The 18,743-nt window shown below is 36.1% G+C and overlaps 1 protein-coding gene across 1 annotated transcript; it reads left to right on the top strand.

Annotated features, from left to right (window-relative positions):
* Positions 1–902: 902 nt before the first annotated feature.
* Positions 903–18,346, top strand: LOC111806724 (piezo-type mechanosensitive ion channel homolog). The gene is made up of 21 exons (XM_023692161.2): positions 903–1,364; positions 4,193–4,273; positions 4,859–5,018; positions 5,112–5,269; positions 5,886–6,042; positions 6,171–6,357; positions 6,596–6,711; positions 6,915–6,999; positions 8,057–8,272; positions 8,353–8,530; positions 9,613–9,741; positions 9,859–10,032; positions 10,157–10,390; positions 10,781–12,328; positions 12,410–14,877; positions 14,962–15,357; positions 15,458–15,616; positions 15,932–16,441; positions 17,280–17,424; positions 17,512–17,656; positions 17,843–18,346. The coding sequence occupies exons 1-21, from the start codon at positions 1,316–1,318 to the stop codon at positions 17,976–17,978; spliced, it is 7,431 nt and encodes a 2,476-aa protein (XP_023547929.2). The 5' UTR covers positions 903–1,315; the 3' UTR covers positions 17,979–18,346.
* The last annotated feature ends 397 nt before the right edge of the window (positions 18,347–18,743 follow it).

The raw sequence follows: 18,743 nt of genomic DNA, 5'->3' as shown, positions 1-18,743 counted from the left end.
TATTTTTAATAATTAATTTATTATACGTTAAATAACCAATTTTATAGTTTCTTTTTAATTTTAATCTTTTAAATTACAATATTTTTAATAATTAATTTATTATACGTTGAATAACCAATTTTATAGTTTCTTTTTAATTTTAATCTTTTAAATTTAAGCTTATAAATGCAACTTATTTTAATAAAATTGTTATTTTTAAAAAAACTCAAAATTTTCAAAACTAATAAAAATAATTTTATAAATTTAATTATTTATTTTTAAAATTTGACTAAAAATCAAATAATTGAAAAACCTAATAAAAATAGGAAGAAAACGTTGTCAAACAAAACTATATATATATATTAGACTTGATTTAAATACGTCGTTATATTTATAAATAAAAATATTTAACATTGATATTACGGATTAATAGAGATTTATGATATATATAAATTATTAATTAAATTTTTTTAATTAATTGGAGTGACTAAACTATATATATATATATTTTTAGTATTTAACATGACTTGATTTAATATGTCGTAATATTTATAAATAAAAATATTTAATCGATATTAAGGATTAATCAAGATTTATGATATATATATAAATTATTAGTTAAAAGTTTTAAATTAATTGAAAGGACTAAACTATATATATATATTATTTTTTTAGCGATTTAAATATATTTTTATATCTATAAATAAAAATATTTAAATATTAAGGATTAATCGAGATTTATGATATATATATATATATATATATATATAATTTTTTTAAAAGCAAAAATAACTTAATTATTGATTTAAATATTTTTTAATGATTTTTTTTTAATTTTTAATTATTCATAAAATCGGACATCACGTGGTGGCGTGCCGCGACGGTGGCGGTGGCCATTCGCTGAAGCCACCCAACAACCAGCAAATCGGTTGATTTTATTTATTTATTTATTTCTTTAATTTGGGCTTCGGCATAAATACAGTTCCCGCAGATCATCTTTCAACGTATCCGAATTCAGTTACCCATTTATTCTACGAACATTTGCGGAGCTTCGATTCTAAAGCCTGCTTGATTCTACAGGCTTGGCAGATTAAAGAACTATATACTATTCCACCGCCAATCAATATAATTCTGATTTCTTCTGTTGCAAGCCTATAATCAACACTTTTTTTTTTTTTTTACTTTCTGAATTGGACAGAGCTTTCGATATATTAATATGAACATCTAGCGCTTCCTGGAAATGGGTTTTCACGATTTTTGATTTAAATCGAAAACCCATTGCCGGAGCAGTGCTAATGATGGAATCGAAGTGATCGCTCTCTGCCATTCGTCTCTCATGGGGAGTTTTCTTGGTGGGTTTTTGTTGCCGCTGCTGCTTCTAACTGGTAAGCGTTCGTCTATTTTCATGTTGTAACTTCTTGTGAGTTCCTGTTCTTATGAGATATTTGCACCATTTGCTTTGGAACTGGTCGAGGGCTTGCTGTGTTTTTTGCTCAGTTTGATATCTGCCGGTACATTTTTTAGGATCTAAACTGTTCTTGATGTAATCATTGTTCGTTGTTCTAGCTATCTTTTTAGCATCCTTAGTTTGAGGGATTAGAACATTTAGTTTTGTTTATCAAGTTTAAAGACATAATGGTATTAGTTACTGTTAGTTAAGGACAAAGGCGGGTTTGCAGCCTTTTAAATAGGTGTCATTAGGTTGTAAGAGGTGTTAATCAGTTTTATCCAAAAGCTTTTCTCCAAGAACAGAGTTCATTAAAGTTAGTTTTAATGGGGTGTGGGGATAGGGGTTGTCCTTTCCCAAGAAAACTACCCTGTTGAGTATTTTAGTGAGAAACTTAGTGATGCTAGGCAAAAAATGGAGCACATACGAACAAGAGTTGTTATGGGCATCAATGTTAGCACCGAGATTATCGAAGACTTTGCCACTAGATACGGTTGTAAAAAGGGTGAATGACCGAATATATACCTAGGATTACCTTTAAAGGGAAACCACAAATCATTCTCCTTCTAGAAGACCATTATTGAAAAAATTAAAAGAAGGTTATCGACATGGTCATCATGTTATACTTCCAAAGGTGGAAGGCTCACCCTAATACGAGTCACATTGTTCAATCTCCCCACTTACTACACGTTTCTATTTGAAATGCCACAAAAGTTGGTTACAGATATAGAAAGATTATTGGAAACTATTAGTGGAAAGATGACCCACATCTTATCTGATGGAATATCATAAGCCTCCCACTAGACGAGGGAGGACTTGGTCTATTTTCAATAAAGGAGAAGAATAAAGCTCTTCTCGCCATATTGATATGGAGATATCTTTATAAAGACTAAATATACTCCTACATCACATACAAATCAACCCCTCCATCTTGTGCAAAGGGGCCATAAAAGTACATAAAAAAACACCAAAACCTTATCTCCAACTGAATTTGCCATAGGGTGGTGAGAGGAGGATTCTGGATCGATACTTGGATTGAAAACACCAAGCTAGCCTTGTGATATCCACTTTTGTATAGACTCTCTCATAGTAAAACAACTACGATCAAAGAAACATGGAATGATATCAACAACTTATGGGACGTGATGATCGGTAGGAACCTAAAAGATAATGAAGCTATGGAATGGGCCGAATTAAGCCTTGATCTTGCCCAAGTTGTATTGTCTAAAGAAAAACCTCATTGACATGGCTTCGCTCTACAAAGTCCTTGATGGTGGACATAGGAAAAAAAGTAGAAGTAATAAACCCCACGCTAGCAAAGACAGTATGGAAAGGAACTTCACCATAAAAAGGTGAGAATCTTCCTTTGGAAAATAGCGTATAAAGCCATTATAGCAAGTGAAAATCTACAAAAAAGAATGCCATTTGTAACTCTATTTCCAAGTTGGTGCCTATTATGCAAGAAAAACAATGAATCACAAAACCACTCATTTATGCAAGTCATATACGCTCAAAATTTTTGGACAAGAATTCTCAATATCTTCGGATGACATCTCACTTTCCTAAAGGAGGTAAATGATTTATTGGATATGACCTTAACGTACCATCTTTTCAAGGATGCAAAAGCCCCGTTATGGAAAAACCTTATCATTGATTTCTTTTGGAATCTATGGAAAGAAAGAAATCAAAGAGTATTCATGTAAAAGACATAGGATTATACGAAACTCATCGACAATGCTGTTTGCCATGCTATATCTTGGTGTAAAAAACTAGTTCATGTGTTTGCTACCATCCTGACATCAATACCTTCTGGTTGACCTTTTTCATAAGCCATCTTGCTTTGTCGTTGTGTTTCTTTTGTCTTAGGTTGTGCATTCTTTTACTTTATGTAGAAGTTTTGGAATTGGCTTGAGGTGGTCAGGTCTCTTCTGCAGTTTTGCTGTTAGTATGATTCGTTTTCAAACCCGGACAGGAAACAAACTTTGTATCATAAAACCAAGTTCATTTGGAAGAGGGGGTTGGATATGCCTTAACTCTTACTAACCAGGAACTTCAGAAAGCTTCTGTTTAATGACAAGAATTCCAACCAAAAGAGATGAAACTAGAACGAAGAAAATAAACGAGCACATAAAACTGAAGTCTACTGCACGTCTTGAACGAACCCACCACTTCTTCCTGACCATTATAGGCATTCTACTAAAGAATTGAAAAATTCAGCTTTAGACATAAGCCATCCCAAGCTTCAAGTAGATAATCCACAACTCTCTTAAGCATACACCAACGTAGCATGAAAAATTTATCCAACTTTTATTATGAAAAAAGCAACGGATCAATGGATGATTAAAGGGCTATCTGGCAATTTTTTTTTTTTTTAAATAAGTTCCTTTTTGTAATTATTATTTTATTGTTAAGATATGTGACCATTCATTAAGTAAGAATGGAATTATGAAACGAGTAGTTATATAGACGCTGAAGAGTAATTACAATTGACATATATAGACGTCAAGGAGTAATTAAAAGCTGTGCATTCACACACAACCATTATGCCATTAAAAGGTCACGGAAACATGAGACCAAATTCCACTTTTAAGCTCTTCCTTCGAATAATAGAAAAGTACAATGTTAGTGTTTGAACTTAGAATCCTTGAAATGTTTAGGTTAGAGTTATTTTATTTTATAGCTTCCTTACATCTCAACTAATACACTTTGTTTGTTTGACCTCCGGAACTCTTAATTAACTCCTTTTATTTTCTCATTTTCTTGCAGCGGCTTTAATCAATTGGAGTCTGATCTCTCTTACTGATTTATTGTTGTTTCTTTTCATTCAATTTAATGCAGATAAAATAGGTAATGTTCTGTCAATATTAGAGTTGATAATATTGATTGTTAGCTTTAGTTATTGTTCGTTTATGCCTAGTTAATTCTTATTTCACTGTTTCTTAGAAGCGGAACAAATTTAATTAATGAATGGTATTGTACATGAAGCATAACTGTAAGAGAGCTAATGGTGAATCATTATGAACTTAAAATTCTTTAGCTTCAAGGGATTTTCTTTTTGCTCCTCAAAGATGTAACGGCCGAAATAATTTAACTAATCGTGAAAATGTCTTAAATAAGGATATCATAAAATTTTTAGAGTTGCTCCATGACCAGTTTTTTCGCCTCGCTCATCTCCTTTTGGAATGAAGGGAAACTCTAGTGGCAGGCTTGTCATTTTGCTATTCGTCGGGGAGCGTGGCTTGAGAGGAATGGTAGGATTTTTTAGAGGGGTTAAGAGGTCTTTGGAGGAGGTTTGAGAGGGAGTTTTTTTTCTTTTTTTTGTATGCCCTTGTATATTCTTTCATTTTTTCTCAATGAAAACATGGTTTCTTACAATTTTTTTAAATATAATTATTTATTTCTTTGTTAATACATGGTGCATCTTTATTGTAGGGTTTATTTTTGGTCGGCGGTTTTTGGTATTATGGCCAATTATCATATTCTCTTCGCTTGTTATTCTTGCTCAAGTTACCTTTCTTGTTATATGGTCTCTTGAGGGATATAAGTGGAGCATAGCCAATGCATGGTGGGCTAAGCTGATTGGTTTCATGACGTAAGAGCTGACCAAAAGCATTTTCCTTTTTTCTTTTCATTCACTATTTTCTCTTCTACTTACTGAAAATTAATTCCTGTGGATCATTTGCAGAATTCAGTCATGGAAATCGCCTTCTGTTATTTATTTCTTGGTCGTACAACTGTTATCAATTTTTGTTGCCGCTGCTGATATTTTCTGGTACAGAATTGGTTTTGTTCAAAGGAGAGATTCATGCTGGGTTCATCTCTTTTCTTTTGTCGATCATCTAGGTTTGTAGATCGTTAGCACCATTTTATTATTTGAATATTAGCTTCTTTTTTTTTTTCTTTCGTAAGAATTTACTCCAACTCCATAAGCATGCTGCATTGTAGAACTTGATGCACATTCACCAAAGTATTTCTGGAAGTAAATCCTTTAAGTCAGCAGTTGGAGCATGTTAGGGTTAAATTGTTTGCCAGAGGGGGTAGAAAAATTTGTTTGTGCATTTACATGCTTCAATTAATGAATTTTGATGTATTTCACAATCAAGATATAATATTTTTCTCTATAAGCACTTCAGCTCAAATGTCCAATAGAGGGAATCATGAATTTTATGAAATAATTTAGTTGATTAAATAAACTTTAATTCAGATAACTTGGGCCTTTCATGGTGTTTTATCCTTTTTGTTGGGGGCAAAGGAGGATCAGAGTGTATAAACCAGTATTTGTCTATTTTCTAGGATGATATATCATGCATATATGACTAATTATCAATCAACCTCTTCTGCATTTGGAGCACTTCGCAATCCATACCCATTTACTGATCCCTCTTTTGCAATTAAATTGTGTCTTAAGATTTCTTTACAAAATGAAATACAAGGATTTAATTTCTGTTGGAAATGGCAGGTTCTCATCTAAGGGTTGCTTCCTGTTTGCTACTTCCTGCCATTCAGATTATTGTGGGAATTAGCCATCCTTCATGGGTTTCGCTTCCATTTTTCATTGGCAGCTGTGTAGGTCTGGTGGATTGGTCTTTAACAAGCAACTTTTTAGGACTTTTCAGGTTGTTCCTATGAGATTCTTGATTGTTTCCTGGCCACAAACTTTGGTGCACGCATACTCTGTTGTAGTTTGAAGTTGTTTTTATCAGTTGCATCTTTTTTATGATCCGACTTTACATGTTATTTGAAGGTGGTGGAGGCCTCTTCAACTATATGCAGGTTTCATTATTTTTCTTGTTTATGTGTATCAACTTCCGGTGGAGTACCCTAGTATGTTGAAATGGGTAGCTGGATTCATTGGTCTGTTTAAAGTATCGTCAACCCCCGAATGGCCTGGGATCTGTTCCTATATTTCTCTTATACTTTTCTATATCATGGTATGTAACTTGTTTGTCTATTTCTTAATTTTTATTTTTTCTTTAACATGTGCTTTGCATATTGATGGCAAGATGTGAAGCAGGAAGTCTCTGTTTCAACGTTTACAGTTTAAACTCCTTATGACTCACCCTAGAAACTCTTTTGAATTGAAAATAGTTTGTTTGCTTTATGGTTGTATATTGCTGTCCCTCATCCTCTGCTTGACTGATTAGTTGTATTATAATGCTTCTTATGCAGCTTTCTTGTGTCAAGTGCGATCTTGAGGAAATGGATTTCATAATGTCAATGAGGGAAAGCAACTTAGTGGAGCAACTTCTTCCCTCCAAGCATTCATTTTTCATTCGTGAATTGAGGTCTCAAACTTAAGTTGTTTATATCTGATTTACACAATTTTTCTTTCACTTATTGATTTCTTTCCCTTCTCCCCCTCGTTTAAATCTCTGCTTAGCACGGTTTTCAAGAATTTCTTATGAAATTATCAAAGCTTATATTTACAGGGTGTATTTGTATTATGATACTTATTTTGCTTATATATACCTGTTGTTAAATGTTGCAGGTCTGGTGTGAAGCATACTAATGTTTTGTTGAGGAGAGAAGTTTTCCGAACATTTACTATTAACTTTTTCACGTATGGTTTCCCGGTATATATTTCTAATCATAATATTTTATGTGGACCATCGTAGACTTATGTTTGTTTCTTCTCATGGGTGTGGTAACTTTGTGGGCCGTGGAGAGTCATGGGTGTATTAATCTTATAGTTGTGCTAGCCATTTTGTTATGATGTTTCCAGTTTTCAATTTGTTACTTGTGAGCTTGCCTGAGTTTGGGAGGTTGGGTAATAGTACCACGAGTCGATTTTATTTTTGTTTCTGTTTTTTTTGGTGTAAAATCTCGGAGGAATTAAAAAAAAACTCATGTTTTAGTGGCTGTAGAATATTCCTAAGGAACTGAGTTCCCTCGGAACAGAGTGACTAAAAGCAAATTGGTCGATGATCCTTATTTCAATTATCTGTCTTCTTTCTCTTTCTTTGGAGATGATCCTTATTTTAATTATCGTCGAGATATTTCTGCAAGTTTAAGCATAACTCAATTAGTTAAGATATTATATCATCGACCAAAAGATTAGATGTTCGAATCTCCACCACACATGGTTGAAGTTGAGAATTTTTTTTTTTTTTTTTTTGGATATTTCCTGGAACAATTTGTAATGGAGTCGATCAATTCTTGCACGATTGTCCTTCAAAAGTAGGGATAATGTGTTGTGGCACAATTCTATCCAGGCTACACATGTGGGGTGTTTGGCTCAAAATGAATCGTAGCCCTTCGTGCCGTTCCTAGGGATAGAGAGGGCCTTTGTTACATTATTATCAGCCTTCTGTTTAGATTTGCCTCTCTAAAATTTTTTGTAAATATTTCACTTTATATATTCCTTCCAGCCAATTCAATAATTTTTATCCTTAGCTGATGCCTGTTATTTTCATGTATTCAATGAAATTGATCCGAAGAAAGAATGTTCCGGAAACTTTTTAGTGTGCATAGGTTTTTTAAAATAGAGATTGGACATTTCATTAATGTTTACTTAGTCCAGTTCATGTCTTATTGTTCTGTTAATTCGATTTTAATGATTCCAAGTTATTTTCTTGTTTTGAGTTAACCCATGTTAAGATATATTGAAGCTTGCCGAGCTCATTGTGACAGGTCTCCTTGGTTGTTCTGTCCTTCTGGAGTTTCCATTTTGCAAGTCTATGTGCATTTGGGTTACTCGCTTATGTCGGGTTCATCGTATATGCATTTCCTTCATTATTCCAATTGCATCGATTGAATGGGCTGCTGCTTGTGTTCATTCTCTTCTGGGCTATTAGCACATATATTTTCAATGTAGCATTCACATTTTTGAATCGGAAGATTGGAAAGGTATTATTGAATTTACAAAATATCGATTTTTTCATTACGACACAGACATCAATGGTAGTCTTTCTTGGTTATGTCTGCAGGACATGGATGTTTGGGAGATGGTGGGTTTGTGGCATTATCCAATACCAGGATTCTTTCTGCTTGCACAATTTTGTCTTGGAATTTTGGTTGCCTTGGTCAATCTTGTAAACAACTCGGTTTTCCTTTGTGTGTCCGATGAGGACGAGCGTTCTTCAAATGACAACTGCAGTGCTAGAGGTAATTAGTAATTGATTGATTGTTGGGATTTGGCTGGTTTCTTTAATTCTTTTGTATGGAGCTTTTATTTTAAAGCTTTTAGGCTGATTGGTTAGTTAAGTTTTATGACCAATTGGCTGCCTTGTTAGGTTGCTAGGGAATTAGTCGTATCTCTTTTACCACAAAATGGGTCTTTGCCGTTGAGACAATTTCCCCTTTCCTTGCTCCTGCCTATGAGTAGTATGACAATCTCAGGCCCGGGTCCATATCAAGTTGGAAACAAATGCAAAGGGCTTAGGCAAGCACTCGGGTCTGCTGATCTGCTTAAGAAAGAAAATCGAACTAAAATGCCTTCAAGCTCTCTTCGCCAAACATAAAAAAAGGCCGATAAAAAGACCTCCGAGTTTTTGGAAAGTGGTTGGTTTAGGCCAAACAAAGAATGTTCTTCTCCTTTGTCTTTTAGCTTTTTCGCACTCTCTTTAAATGAAAAGGACTTGACTTGGATTTTTGGATGACTGACTGCAGCAATTGGAAAGAAAACGACTCTTTCTGATTCAACTGGTTCGCTTGATTTATGCTAAAGAAACAAATGTTTTTCCTTGTTTGATTTTGGGAAGAGACAAACATGTCAGTTTCGGGGCGGGGGGAATAATCCTAGACAAGCCATTGGTTTCACAAGATTTTATTTTTTAAAACCCAAGATTTTATTATCCAGGGATCTCTAAAACCCATTCAACTTAATTCTTTTTGACTCCCAAACATTAATTATATGTATATGAAATACATATGCATTAATTACCCGGACTTTTAAGTCTCAGATATTTAATATCCATACCTAAGTTTGGTTATTTTCTTTGTCAGATAGTTAGCTAATTGACTATGCAGAAGCTTCTTGTGAATAGGTGCTGTATATAAATACAATTTTTTGGTAAATATAAACTTTTAAACATTCTTGGAGGAGTGTGATTCTTGGTTACATAGTTCATTTGTCCTGTATTCTTTATCACCTTAGAAATACTGATTATCTTACTCTGAAGTTTATTCGTATTGTTTGATTCCTTGATAGCGGTAGAATCGGGTCCTTTACACTATTTAATTTTCAGAGGCAGGAGAGACCAAGGTTTTAATTGTGGCAACTATTGCATGGGGTTTGCGCAAAAGCTCTCGAGCGATCGTGCTAACTTTGATATTCCTGGTTGCAATGAAGCCCGGTTTCATCCATGCTGTGTATGGTATGTTTTTATATGCTGTGTATGGTTATTTTACGTTATTTTTATGACATGAAAGCTACAAGTTATGATCTTAAGTTCCTCGATTTTCTTATTGAGTCTATCTTTCAATGTTTTCAGTGGTATTCTTCCTCCTATACCTTTTGAGCCACGAAGTTAGCAGAAAGATGCGCCAGTCTTTGATTCTTCTAAATGAGATTCATTTTGCATTGTTATATCTTCTTCAGATCAACTTGATATCGAATGTGTTAGATCGGGAAGGTTCTTTGTGTAGGGAAATTCTGTTGCAACTAGGTAATGTGTGCTTTCGTTCGAGGATATTATGTTATGATTTTAAAAATGGATGTTCTTTTAGGAGGTTTGCTTATTTCATTTTATCATTTTATCATTTTATCATTTTATCACTGGTTCGGTGCAGGTCTCCTTGGACGTGATAGCATGTGGGAGTTCCTGGAAATAGCTATGCTTGCTGGCTTTTGTACAATTCATAACCATGGTTTTGAAATGCTATTTTCTTTTTCTGCCATTGTGCAGCACACACCAAGTCCCCCAGTTGGATTTAGCATTTTACGAGCTGGCCTTAATAAATCAGTTCTGCTATCAGTTTATACGGGCACGAAGAATAATTATTGCCATGATAATCCTTCACATGGTATTACTATCAAAACTCATCATTGATTATATTGCTCTCCTATTTGAGCCCTGATACATTCAAGAAAAATTTACAAACTTGATTGTTGGTTTGAGCTTTTTTGGTTGAATCAAATTGATGCTTGATCATCTAGCCATGACAGCTTTATTCTTTTGATGATTATGGATATGCACAAAGGTCAAGATCCAAAAACTTTGATCTAGTGTTAGGTTCTTTATCAATTTGGATGCAACTTTTATATGAATTAGTAATCGTTTCGTTTATAGGAGCTACAGATTTATTCGGTTTATATGTTTTATCATTTGAATCAACACTTTTGGTGGTTCGTTAGCTCCGTATCCATTTGCCACTGCATCATTCATATCGCTCATTTATTTTGTTTCTCTGCAGAGAGAAAGATTGCATCATTCCTGAGTTCCATTGGAGAGAAGTTCCTATCCATGTACAGATCATGTGGAACCTATATTGCATTTCTGACTATTCTTCTCACGGTTTTCTTTGTCAAACCAAATTATATATCCTTTGGTTACTTATTCCTTCTTCTTGTTTGGATGATTGGAAGGCAACTGGTTGAAAGAGCAAAGAGGCGACTATGGTTCCCATTGAAAGCCTATGCAATTATAGTGTTTATCTTCATATATTGCTTAAGCAGCTTCCCCAGCTTTAGGATATGGTTATCCAGATCAATTGATCTTTATTTCTTTTTGGGATACAACTCAGAGGCTTCATCTTTGCAAAATTGTTGGCAGTCTTTGGCTGTGTTGATTGTGATGCAACTTTACAGCTATGAGAGACGACAGAGCAGATATAATAGCTCTGATGAACCCGAGCCTTTAGAATACGGGCGACTCGGGTTTGTAAAACGCTTCCTTAGTTGGCACAGTGACAAGATTCTGTTTGCTTCTCTTTTCTATGCATCGATATCACCGATCAGTGCATTTGGATTGTTGTATCTTCTTGGCCTCGGTGTATGTTCCACTTTACCCAAGATTTCTCATATCCCATCAAAGCTGTTTCTGGCATATACAGGAGTTATCATGACAGCTGAATACCTTTTCCAGATGTGGGGTAAGCAAGCTGGTATGTTTCCTGGACAAAAACATTCAAATTTGTCTTATTTCCTGGGTTTTAGAGTTTTTGAGCCTGGATTTTGGGGTCTGGAATTAGGCTTAAGGGGAAAAGTACTGATAATTGCTGCATGCACCCTCCAATATAATGTCTTTCGTTGGTTGGAGCGGGTGCCGGGTTCTGTTCTAAATAAAGGGAAATGGGATGACCCTTGTCCATTATTTGTCTCAGATGAAGATGATTACGACATATCGATCTCTCATGAGAAAAATAACCCATCATTAGATGCTGGAAGGTTGTTTGTACAACAGGAAGGTTCGGATCATATTTTAAGGCCTTCCTTCGTCTCGAGTCAGTCTCAAGTGCCTCATTCTGCATCGAGTAAACGAGACAACTCCGAATGTAGCAGCACTAATAAATATTCGTTCGGATTTACTTGGGGAAGCACCAAAGAATGTCACAAGTGGGACAAAATGCGAATTATATACTGGAGAAAGGAAAGATTTGAAATGCAGAAGATTATTTTCAAGATATATATGAAATTTTGGATGGAGAATTTGTTCCATCTCTTTGGTCTTGAGATAACCATGATCTCCTTGCTTCTTGCCAGTTTCGCTGTATTAAATTCTGTCTCCCTGTTCTACGTCGGATTGTTGGCTGCCTGCATTCTTTTGGATCGGGGCATTATACGTAAACTATGGCCTATATTTGTGTTCTTGTTTGCTTCCATTCTTATCCTTGAATATATTGCCTTCTGGATGAACATGTGGAATTCAGATTGGAATATGCCAAGCAAGGCTGGTGTTCATTGTCATGACTGCTGGCGAATCTCGAATCTGTACTTCCAGTTTTGTTTGAACTGTTGGCTGGGTAAAAATCTTAAAACTATTGATACTTCGTAGTTTCGCTTCTTATTTTGGCGTGTTAATGTCTGTGTTACCCGATGTGCAGGACTGACTGTCGATGATTCAAGGATGCTTTTCAGTTATTTTGTGGTATTCATGCTTTCGTCTCTCAAACTCCGTGCTGATCATTTATCCGGTTTCTCGCTATCCTCTACGTATCGTAAAATGGTGTCTCACCGTAAAAATACATTCGTTTGGAGGGATCTATCTTTTGAAACAAAAAGCATGTGGACCATCCTTGATTACCTGAGGCTCTATTGCTATTGTCATTTGTTGGATCTTGTCCTGGCTTTGATTTTGATTACTGGAACTCTTGAATATGATGTATTACATCTTGGTTATCTTGCCTTTGCACTGGTTTTCTTTAGATTAAGACTTGAAATTCTGAAGAAGAAGAACAAAGTATTCAAGTTCTTGCGTGCATACAACTTTGCTCTTATTATTCTTTCTCTAGCTTACCAATCTCCACTTGTAGGAGAAGTTAGTGCTGGAAAGTGTGAAACCATGCATTACATATTTGAGATGATTGGATTTTACAAGTATGATTATGGATTTCGAATTACTGCAAGATCTGCTCTTGTTGAAATTATTATCTTCATGTTGGTCTCTCTTCAATCATACATGTTCTCCTTGCAAGAGTTTGAATACGTATGCCGGTATCTTGAAGCCGAGCAAATCGGTGCGATTGTCCACGAGCAGGAAAAGAAAGCAGCTTGGAAAACTGAACAGTTACAGCATATCCGTGATTCGGAGGAAAGCAAACGGAAACGCAACCTGCAAGTCGAGAAAATGAAGTCAGAGATGCTGAATTTTCAAATTCAGCTTCATAACATGAACTCATCTTTTGATGGCAATAATGCTTCTTCGCCAATTCCAGGAAATGAATTCCTTAGAAAACAAAGTACTTCTAGGATAGATGATGATGCTATGACCTCTGATATAGAAGGAACACTACTTGGGAAGGTAGAACAGATGATTAGAACAGATTCTTCTCCCTTTCCTGAATTGCAGGAATCTCTTGCTAATCTAAGAACAGAGTCAAGAATGCACTCAATGGAATTTTCAGTTCCAGAAATTTGTGAGATTGATTCTCAAATTTCAGATATATCTTTAGATTTGGATCGAAAAAGGAAACACAGAAGCTCAGCAAAAGGAAACCCCTTAATGTCTGCTGTACAGTTTATAGGTGATGGTGTTTCCCAAGTACAATCTATTGGAAATCAAGCTGTTAGCAATCTTGCAAGCTTCTTAAATGTCACACAAGACGATGACATGATTGAACAGAGCAATACCGAGGATCGCGTTTACGATCAGATTGAGAGCCAGGAAACTAGGTACACACATTTCGAGCGTTCTTCCTCGCTGCAGTCTGATAAGAGTTCTGATCCTGCAACTATGCAGTTGGGAAGGATTTTTCGTCACATATGGTCCCAAATGCGGTCCAACAACGACGTCGTTTGCTATTGCTGCTTTATCCTCGTGTTTTTATGGAACTTTAGTTTACTTTCCATGGTTTACCTTGCAGCTCTCTTTGTCTACGCCCTGTGTGTAAACACCGGTCCGGGTTATATGTTTTGGGTCATCATGCTTATTTACACAGAATTGTACATATTGCTACAGTATCTGTACCAGATAATCATCCAGCATTGTGGGTTGACTATTAATTCGGATTTACTACAAGAACTTGGATTTCCTACACATAGAATTACTTCATCCTTTGTTATCAGTTCATTGCCTCTGTTCCTGGTTTACTTGTTTACTCTATTGCAAAGCTCTATAACTGCTAAAGATGGTGAGTGGACATATTCTAATGCCTTCAACAAAAGTGATCTCCCCAGAAAACACAGTCTTGGACATTATGGTTTGACTGAAAAGGCATATGAACTCCTACAATTAGGGGAAAAAATGATGATGTTTGTACTCAGGAGTTTGTGCAAGTACTGGAAGTCACTGACTAAAGGAGCAGAATCTCCACCTTATTTTATCCAGGTTTCTATAGATGTCCAAGTATGGCCAGAATACGGGATTCAGCCCGAGAGGATCGAGTCGGGAATAAATCAGATGCTTCAAATTATCCATGATGGGAGGTGTAAGGAGCAGAACCCTCGACCATGTCCGTTTTCTAGTAGAGTTCATGTCCAGAGCATTGAAAGAAGTAAAGAAAATGCAAAGATGGCCTTGGTTGTTCTAGAGGTAGTATATTCTTCTCCTTCAACTGATACTTGTGCAGAATGGTACGACTCTCTTACTCCTGCAGCTGATGTAACGAACGAGATTCGGCTTGCACAACACAAAGGACTTGTTGAAAATACTGGATTCCCATATCAAATCCTCTCCGTGATCGGCGGAGGAAAAAGGGAAATCGATCTATATGCGTATGTCTTTGGTGCAGATTTGATAGTGTTCTTCTTTGTTGCAATTTTCTACCAATCTGTCATCAAAAACAATACTGAGTTTCTTGATGTATATCAACTAGAGGATCAGTTCCCAAAAGAGTTTGTGTTCATCTTGATGGTAAGTTGTCTATCTATTACATATCATCAAATTTAAGGTTCGTGTTCATCTGCTACTCTGAACTAAATATGCTCTGTGCCTCAGGTAATATTCTTCTTGATCGTGCTGGATCGATGTATTTACCTCTGCTCATTCGCCATCGGTAAAGTGATCTTTTACCTTTTCAATCTCGTTCTCTTTACTTACGCGGTAACGAAGTATGCATGGCAAATGGAGCCTTCCAATCAGCACGCAGGAGAGTTGGCACTCCGTGCTATATTTCTTGCGAAGGCGGTTTCTTTAGCACTGCAAGCGATACAAATTCGATACGGTCTCCCACACAAAAGCACCTTGTATCGACAATTTTTGACAAGTGAAGTTTCAAGAATCAACTATTTAGGGTACAGGCTTTACCGGGCTCTTCCCTTCTTATATGAATTACGATGTGTGCTGGACTGGTCGTGCACGACAACGTCTCTGACCATGTACGACTGGCTAAAGGTGATTATTTCATTGTTCTAACCATTTGGATGTAGGCTCAACATAGTTTTGTGTTCTCTAAAATGTTGAGTTAATATAGTATATGAATTTCTTGTCTCAGCTGGAGGACATAAATGCAAGCTTGTACCTTGTCAAATGTGATGCAGTATTGAATAGATCTCAGCACAAACAAGGAGATAAGCAAACTGTTATGACCAAATGTTGCAATGGAATATGCTTGTTCTTCATATTAATCTGTGTTATCTGGGCTCCAATGCTGGTAACGATTTCATTTTTAGCTTTTGAAATTTAAACTTGTTTCTTCCCGATTTATCAAATTTCTTAAGGAAACGCTTGAATTTCTAGTCAAAACTTCCTGGTCCCAAATTGTGGCCCATTTACGCCTTTCGTGCGGGTCAGAACTTACCCAACAAGGAATTTTACTATCTTAGGACCGTTATAGTTACGGCCGCCGTTCACTGGGGCTTTAGTTGCCGGCTCCTTTCCTACTCCCAATTTATTCAATTCTATTGGTTCAAACGGGACGAGACAATTTTGATTTAGCTAAAAAGTTGAAACTCTTTTTTTGTTGCAGATGTATAGTAGTGGGAACCCAACAAATGTTGCAAACCCAATCAAGGATGCCAGTTGCCAAGTGGATATCAAGACATCTTCAGGAAGATTGACACTCTACCAGACTACTCTTTGTGAAAAGATCAAATGGGAGAAGTTGAATGCTAATATGGTTCTTGACCCTGGAGGCTATCTTAGTCCATATAATAGGGATGATATTCAGTTAATTTGTTGTCAAGCTGATGCTAGTGTCCTGTGGCTTGTCCCTGGTGTGGTTCAGTCCAGATTCATTCATTCCCTTGACTGGAACCAAGATATAAGCATTGCTTTCACTTGGCTGCTCACCAGAGACAGACCAAAAGGGAAGGAAGTTGTAAGATATGACCGACTCGTTCATCCTCGAGATCTTCCTAATCAATCTGATATCCAGAAAGTTCTCAATGGCTCGATGAATAGCTTTCAGATAAAAAATGTTTACGAGAGATACTTTCGTGTCACAGGCTCGGGTGATGTTAGACCTCTGGAACAAGAGGTACTCCTTACACCCTTGAGCTGATATTTTGTCGTTAAGATTTGTTAAAGTATTGATATAATTAAAATTTTAACATAACTCGTTAACTTAAACTTTTGGATTCATGGGTGATTTAGTATGGTATCACAGTTTCGTACGCATACAAAACTTGGTGGCTACTTCATAAAACTTAGGGGTTAGATTGTGTGCCTAAAAAAAATTAGGGACTAATGACATGGACCCAAATTTGTAACAGCCCGAGCCCGAGTCCGAGCATACCGCTAGCCGATATTGTCCGCTTTAGTTAGTTACGTATCGCCGTCAGCCTCATGGTTTTAAAATGCGTCTACTAAGGAGAGATTTCCACACTCTTATAAGAAATGCTTTGTTCCCTTCTCCAACTGATGTGGGATCTCACAATCCACCCTCGTTGGGGGCCCACCGTCCTCGTTGGTATACTGTCCGGTGTCTCGTTCTGATACCATTTGTAGCAGCCTAAGCCTACCGCTATTAGATACTGTCTGCTTTAGCTCGTTACGTATTGCCGTCAGCCTCACGATTTTAAAACGCGTCTACTAGGGAGAGGATTTCACACTCTTATAAGAAATGTTTCGTCCTCCTCTCCAACCGATGTAGGACCTCACAAAATCAAGTTATTTTTCATTTTTCAGAACTTAATTGCATGTTTGAAAACTCATGAATCAAATGACAGCAATGAAAATTCATGGTGCAGTTACCTGATTGAGATTTTCAGGATCTGGGGTCATTGTTCTTCATCTACTGAGGCAGTAGCAACTGATATCATTTCTATGCTTGTATGAATTTTTATTCAAACAACTGACCCGATGATCATTTACAGGACAATTTTGTCAGCGCTGATCTCATTTTGAACCGTGAAAATTACGATTGGTGGTCCTTCCATGACATCCAGCCAATAAATGTCAGCAAATGTGGACATTTCACTGGACCAGTAGCCATTGTAATCTCTGAGGAAATACCACCTCGTGAGTCTTATGAAAAAGAATACGACAAAGATGATTAATAGAACAGAAGTTTCAAAATCATATTACTAAGCTTAACCTTTCTTGCAGAGGGCATTCTGGGGGACACTCTCAGCAAGTTCAGCATCTGGGGTCTTTACATAACCTTTGTTCTAGCAGTTGGCCGTTTTATAAGACTTCAATGCTCTGACTTGAGAATGAGAATTCCCTATGAGAATCTACCTTCTTGTGATAGGTAATGTAACAAAATTCACTTTTGCATTCTTTCTCTGCTTCTGATATTCGTTCGAACAACGAAAACATAAGTTTAGAGACATTACAATCCAGCCCTCAAAGAAAGTTCCAAGTGCTTTTACTATATTTTATGAGGTCAACTACCTCTTCTAACATGAACTAATTGTGTGTGGAAACGTTATTATAGGTTGATTGCTATTTGTGAAGACATATACGCTGCTAGAGCTGAGGGAGAGCTTGGAGTTGAAGAGGTATTATACTGGACACTCGTGAAAATTTACAGGTCCCCTCACATGCTGCTTGAATACACAAAAATAGATTAGACTGCAAAGTTTAAACAAACATTTATCAGAATTAAGAAAACACAGAGCCTAGATACAAGTACCTGCACGACTAACGCCAGTTATAGTGAAAGCCAACCTCGTTCGTGATTGGTGTGTTCTTGAGAAGATGGTATGGTTCCATAGGATCTGTTGAATACTATGTGAAAATGAATTGTGGGTTATTCAAGAACATTCATATTTGTAGATGATCTGGTTGGGTGTGTACTGCAGAAGTTTTAGCTTCAATAGCAGAGGGAACAGGCTTTCTTACTAATTCTGCAAGTAAATCTGCCAAGAGGTTTGTTTGTTGACTTTACTCTAATTAAAAGAGCCAGTTTCTCAGTTGCTGCACTGCTCTATTACTTTCATTAATGTTCAATCACATAGCAGTACAAAATTTTCTTTTGCATCATAATATCAGGAAGTTTCCAATTTATCAGCAAATCTTTTAAGTGGAGCACTTGCAGAACCTCCTCTAAGAGCACTTTTAATTGATTTTTTTCGAAGTTTAACACAATTCATATGATCTTTAAAGAAAAGGCCACAAACTGTTTTTTTCTTTGTTTTTTCTTTTGTTGATAGGATTCAAGCAATCATAATTTAAAAGAAAACTCAATTTCATTGCATTTAGTAAGTTTTTGGAGATTTTACACGACTTTTTGCTAAAATTGGTGCATGAACTAGAGAATCAAAGTAGATAGTACAAACAATCTTTATCTAAGTTCAGTTGAAATCAATAAAATTTAAGGTTTATATTGATACCAC

Source organism: Cucurbita pepo, chromosome 12, assembly GCF_057944985.1.
Source record: "Cucurbita pepo subsp. pepo isolate OVF chromosome 12, ASM5794498v1, whole genome shotgun sequence".
Classification (NCBI taxonomy): Eukaryota; Viridiplantae; Streptophyta; class Magnoliopsida; order Cucurbitales; family Cucurbitaceae; genus Cucurbita; species Cucurbita pepo.
This window is presented reverse-complemented; position numbering and strand designations above follow the sequence as displayed.

Excerpts from the sequence above, each read along its gene's own strand:
- LOC111806724 (XM_023692161.2), top strand. The coding sequence starts at position 1,316 with ATGGGGAGTTTTCTTGGTGGGTTTTTGTTGCCGCTGCTGCTTCTAACT. Across the intron at positions 7,000-8,056 it reads TTTTCACGTATGGTTTCCCG|GTCTCCTTGGTTGTTCTGTC; the intron begins GTATATATTTCT and ends TCATTGTGACAG. Across the intron at positions 10,391-10,780 it reads CCATGATAATCCTTCACATG|AGAGAAAGATTGCATCATTC; the intron begins GTATTACTATCA and ends GTTTCTCTGCAG.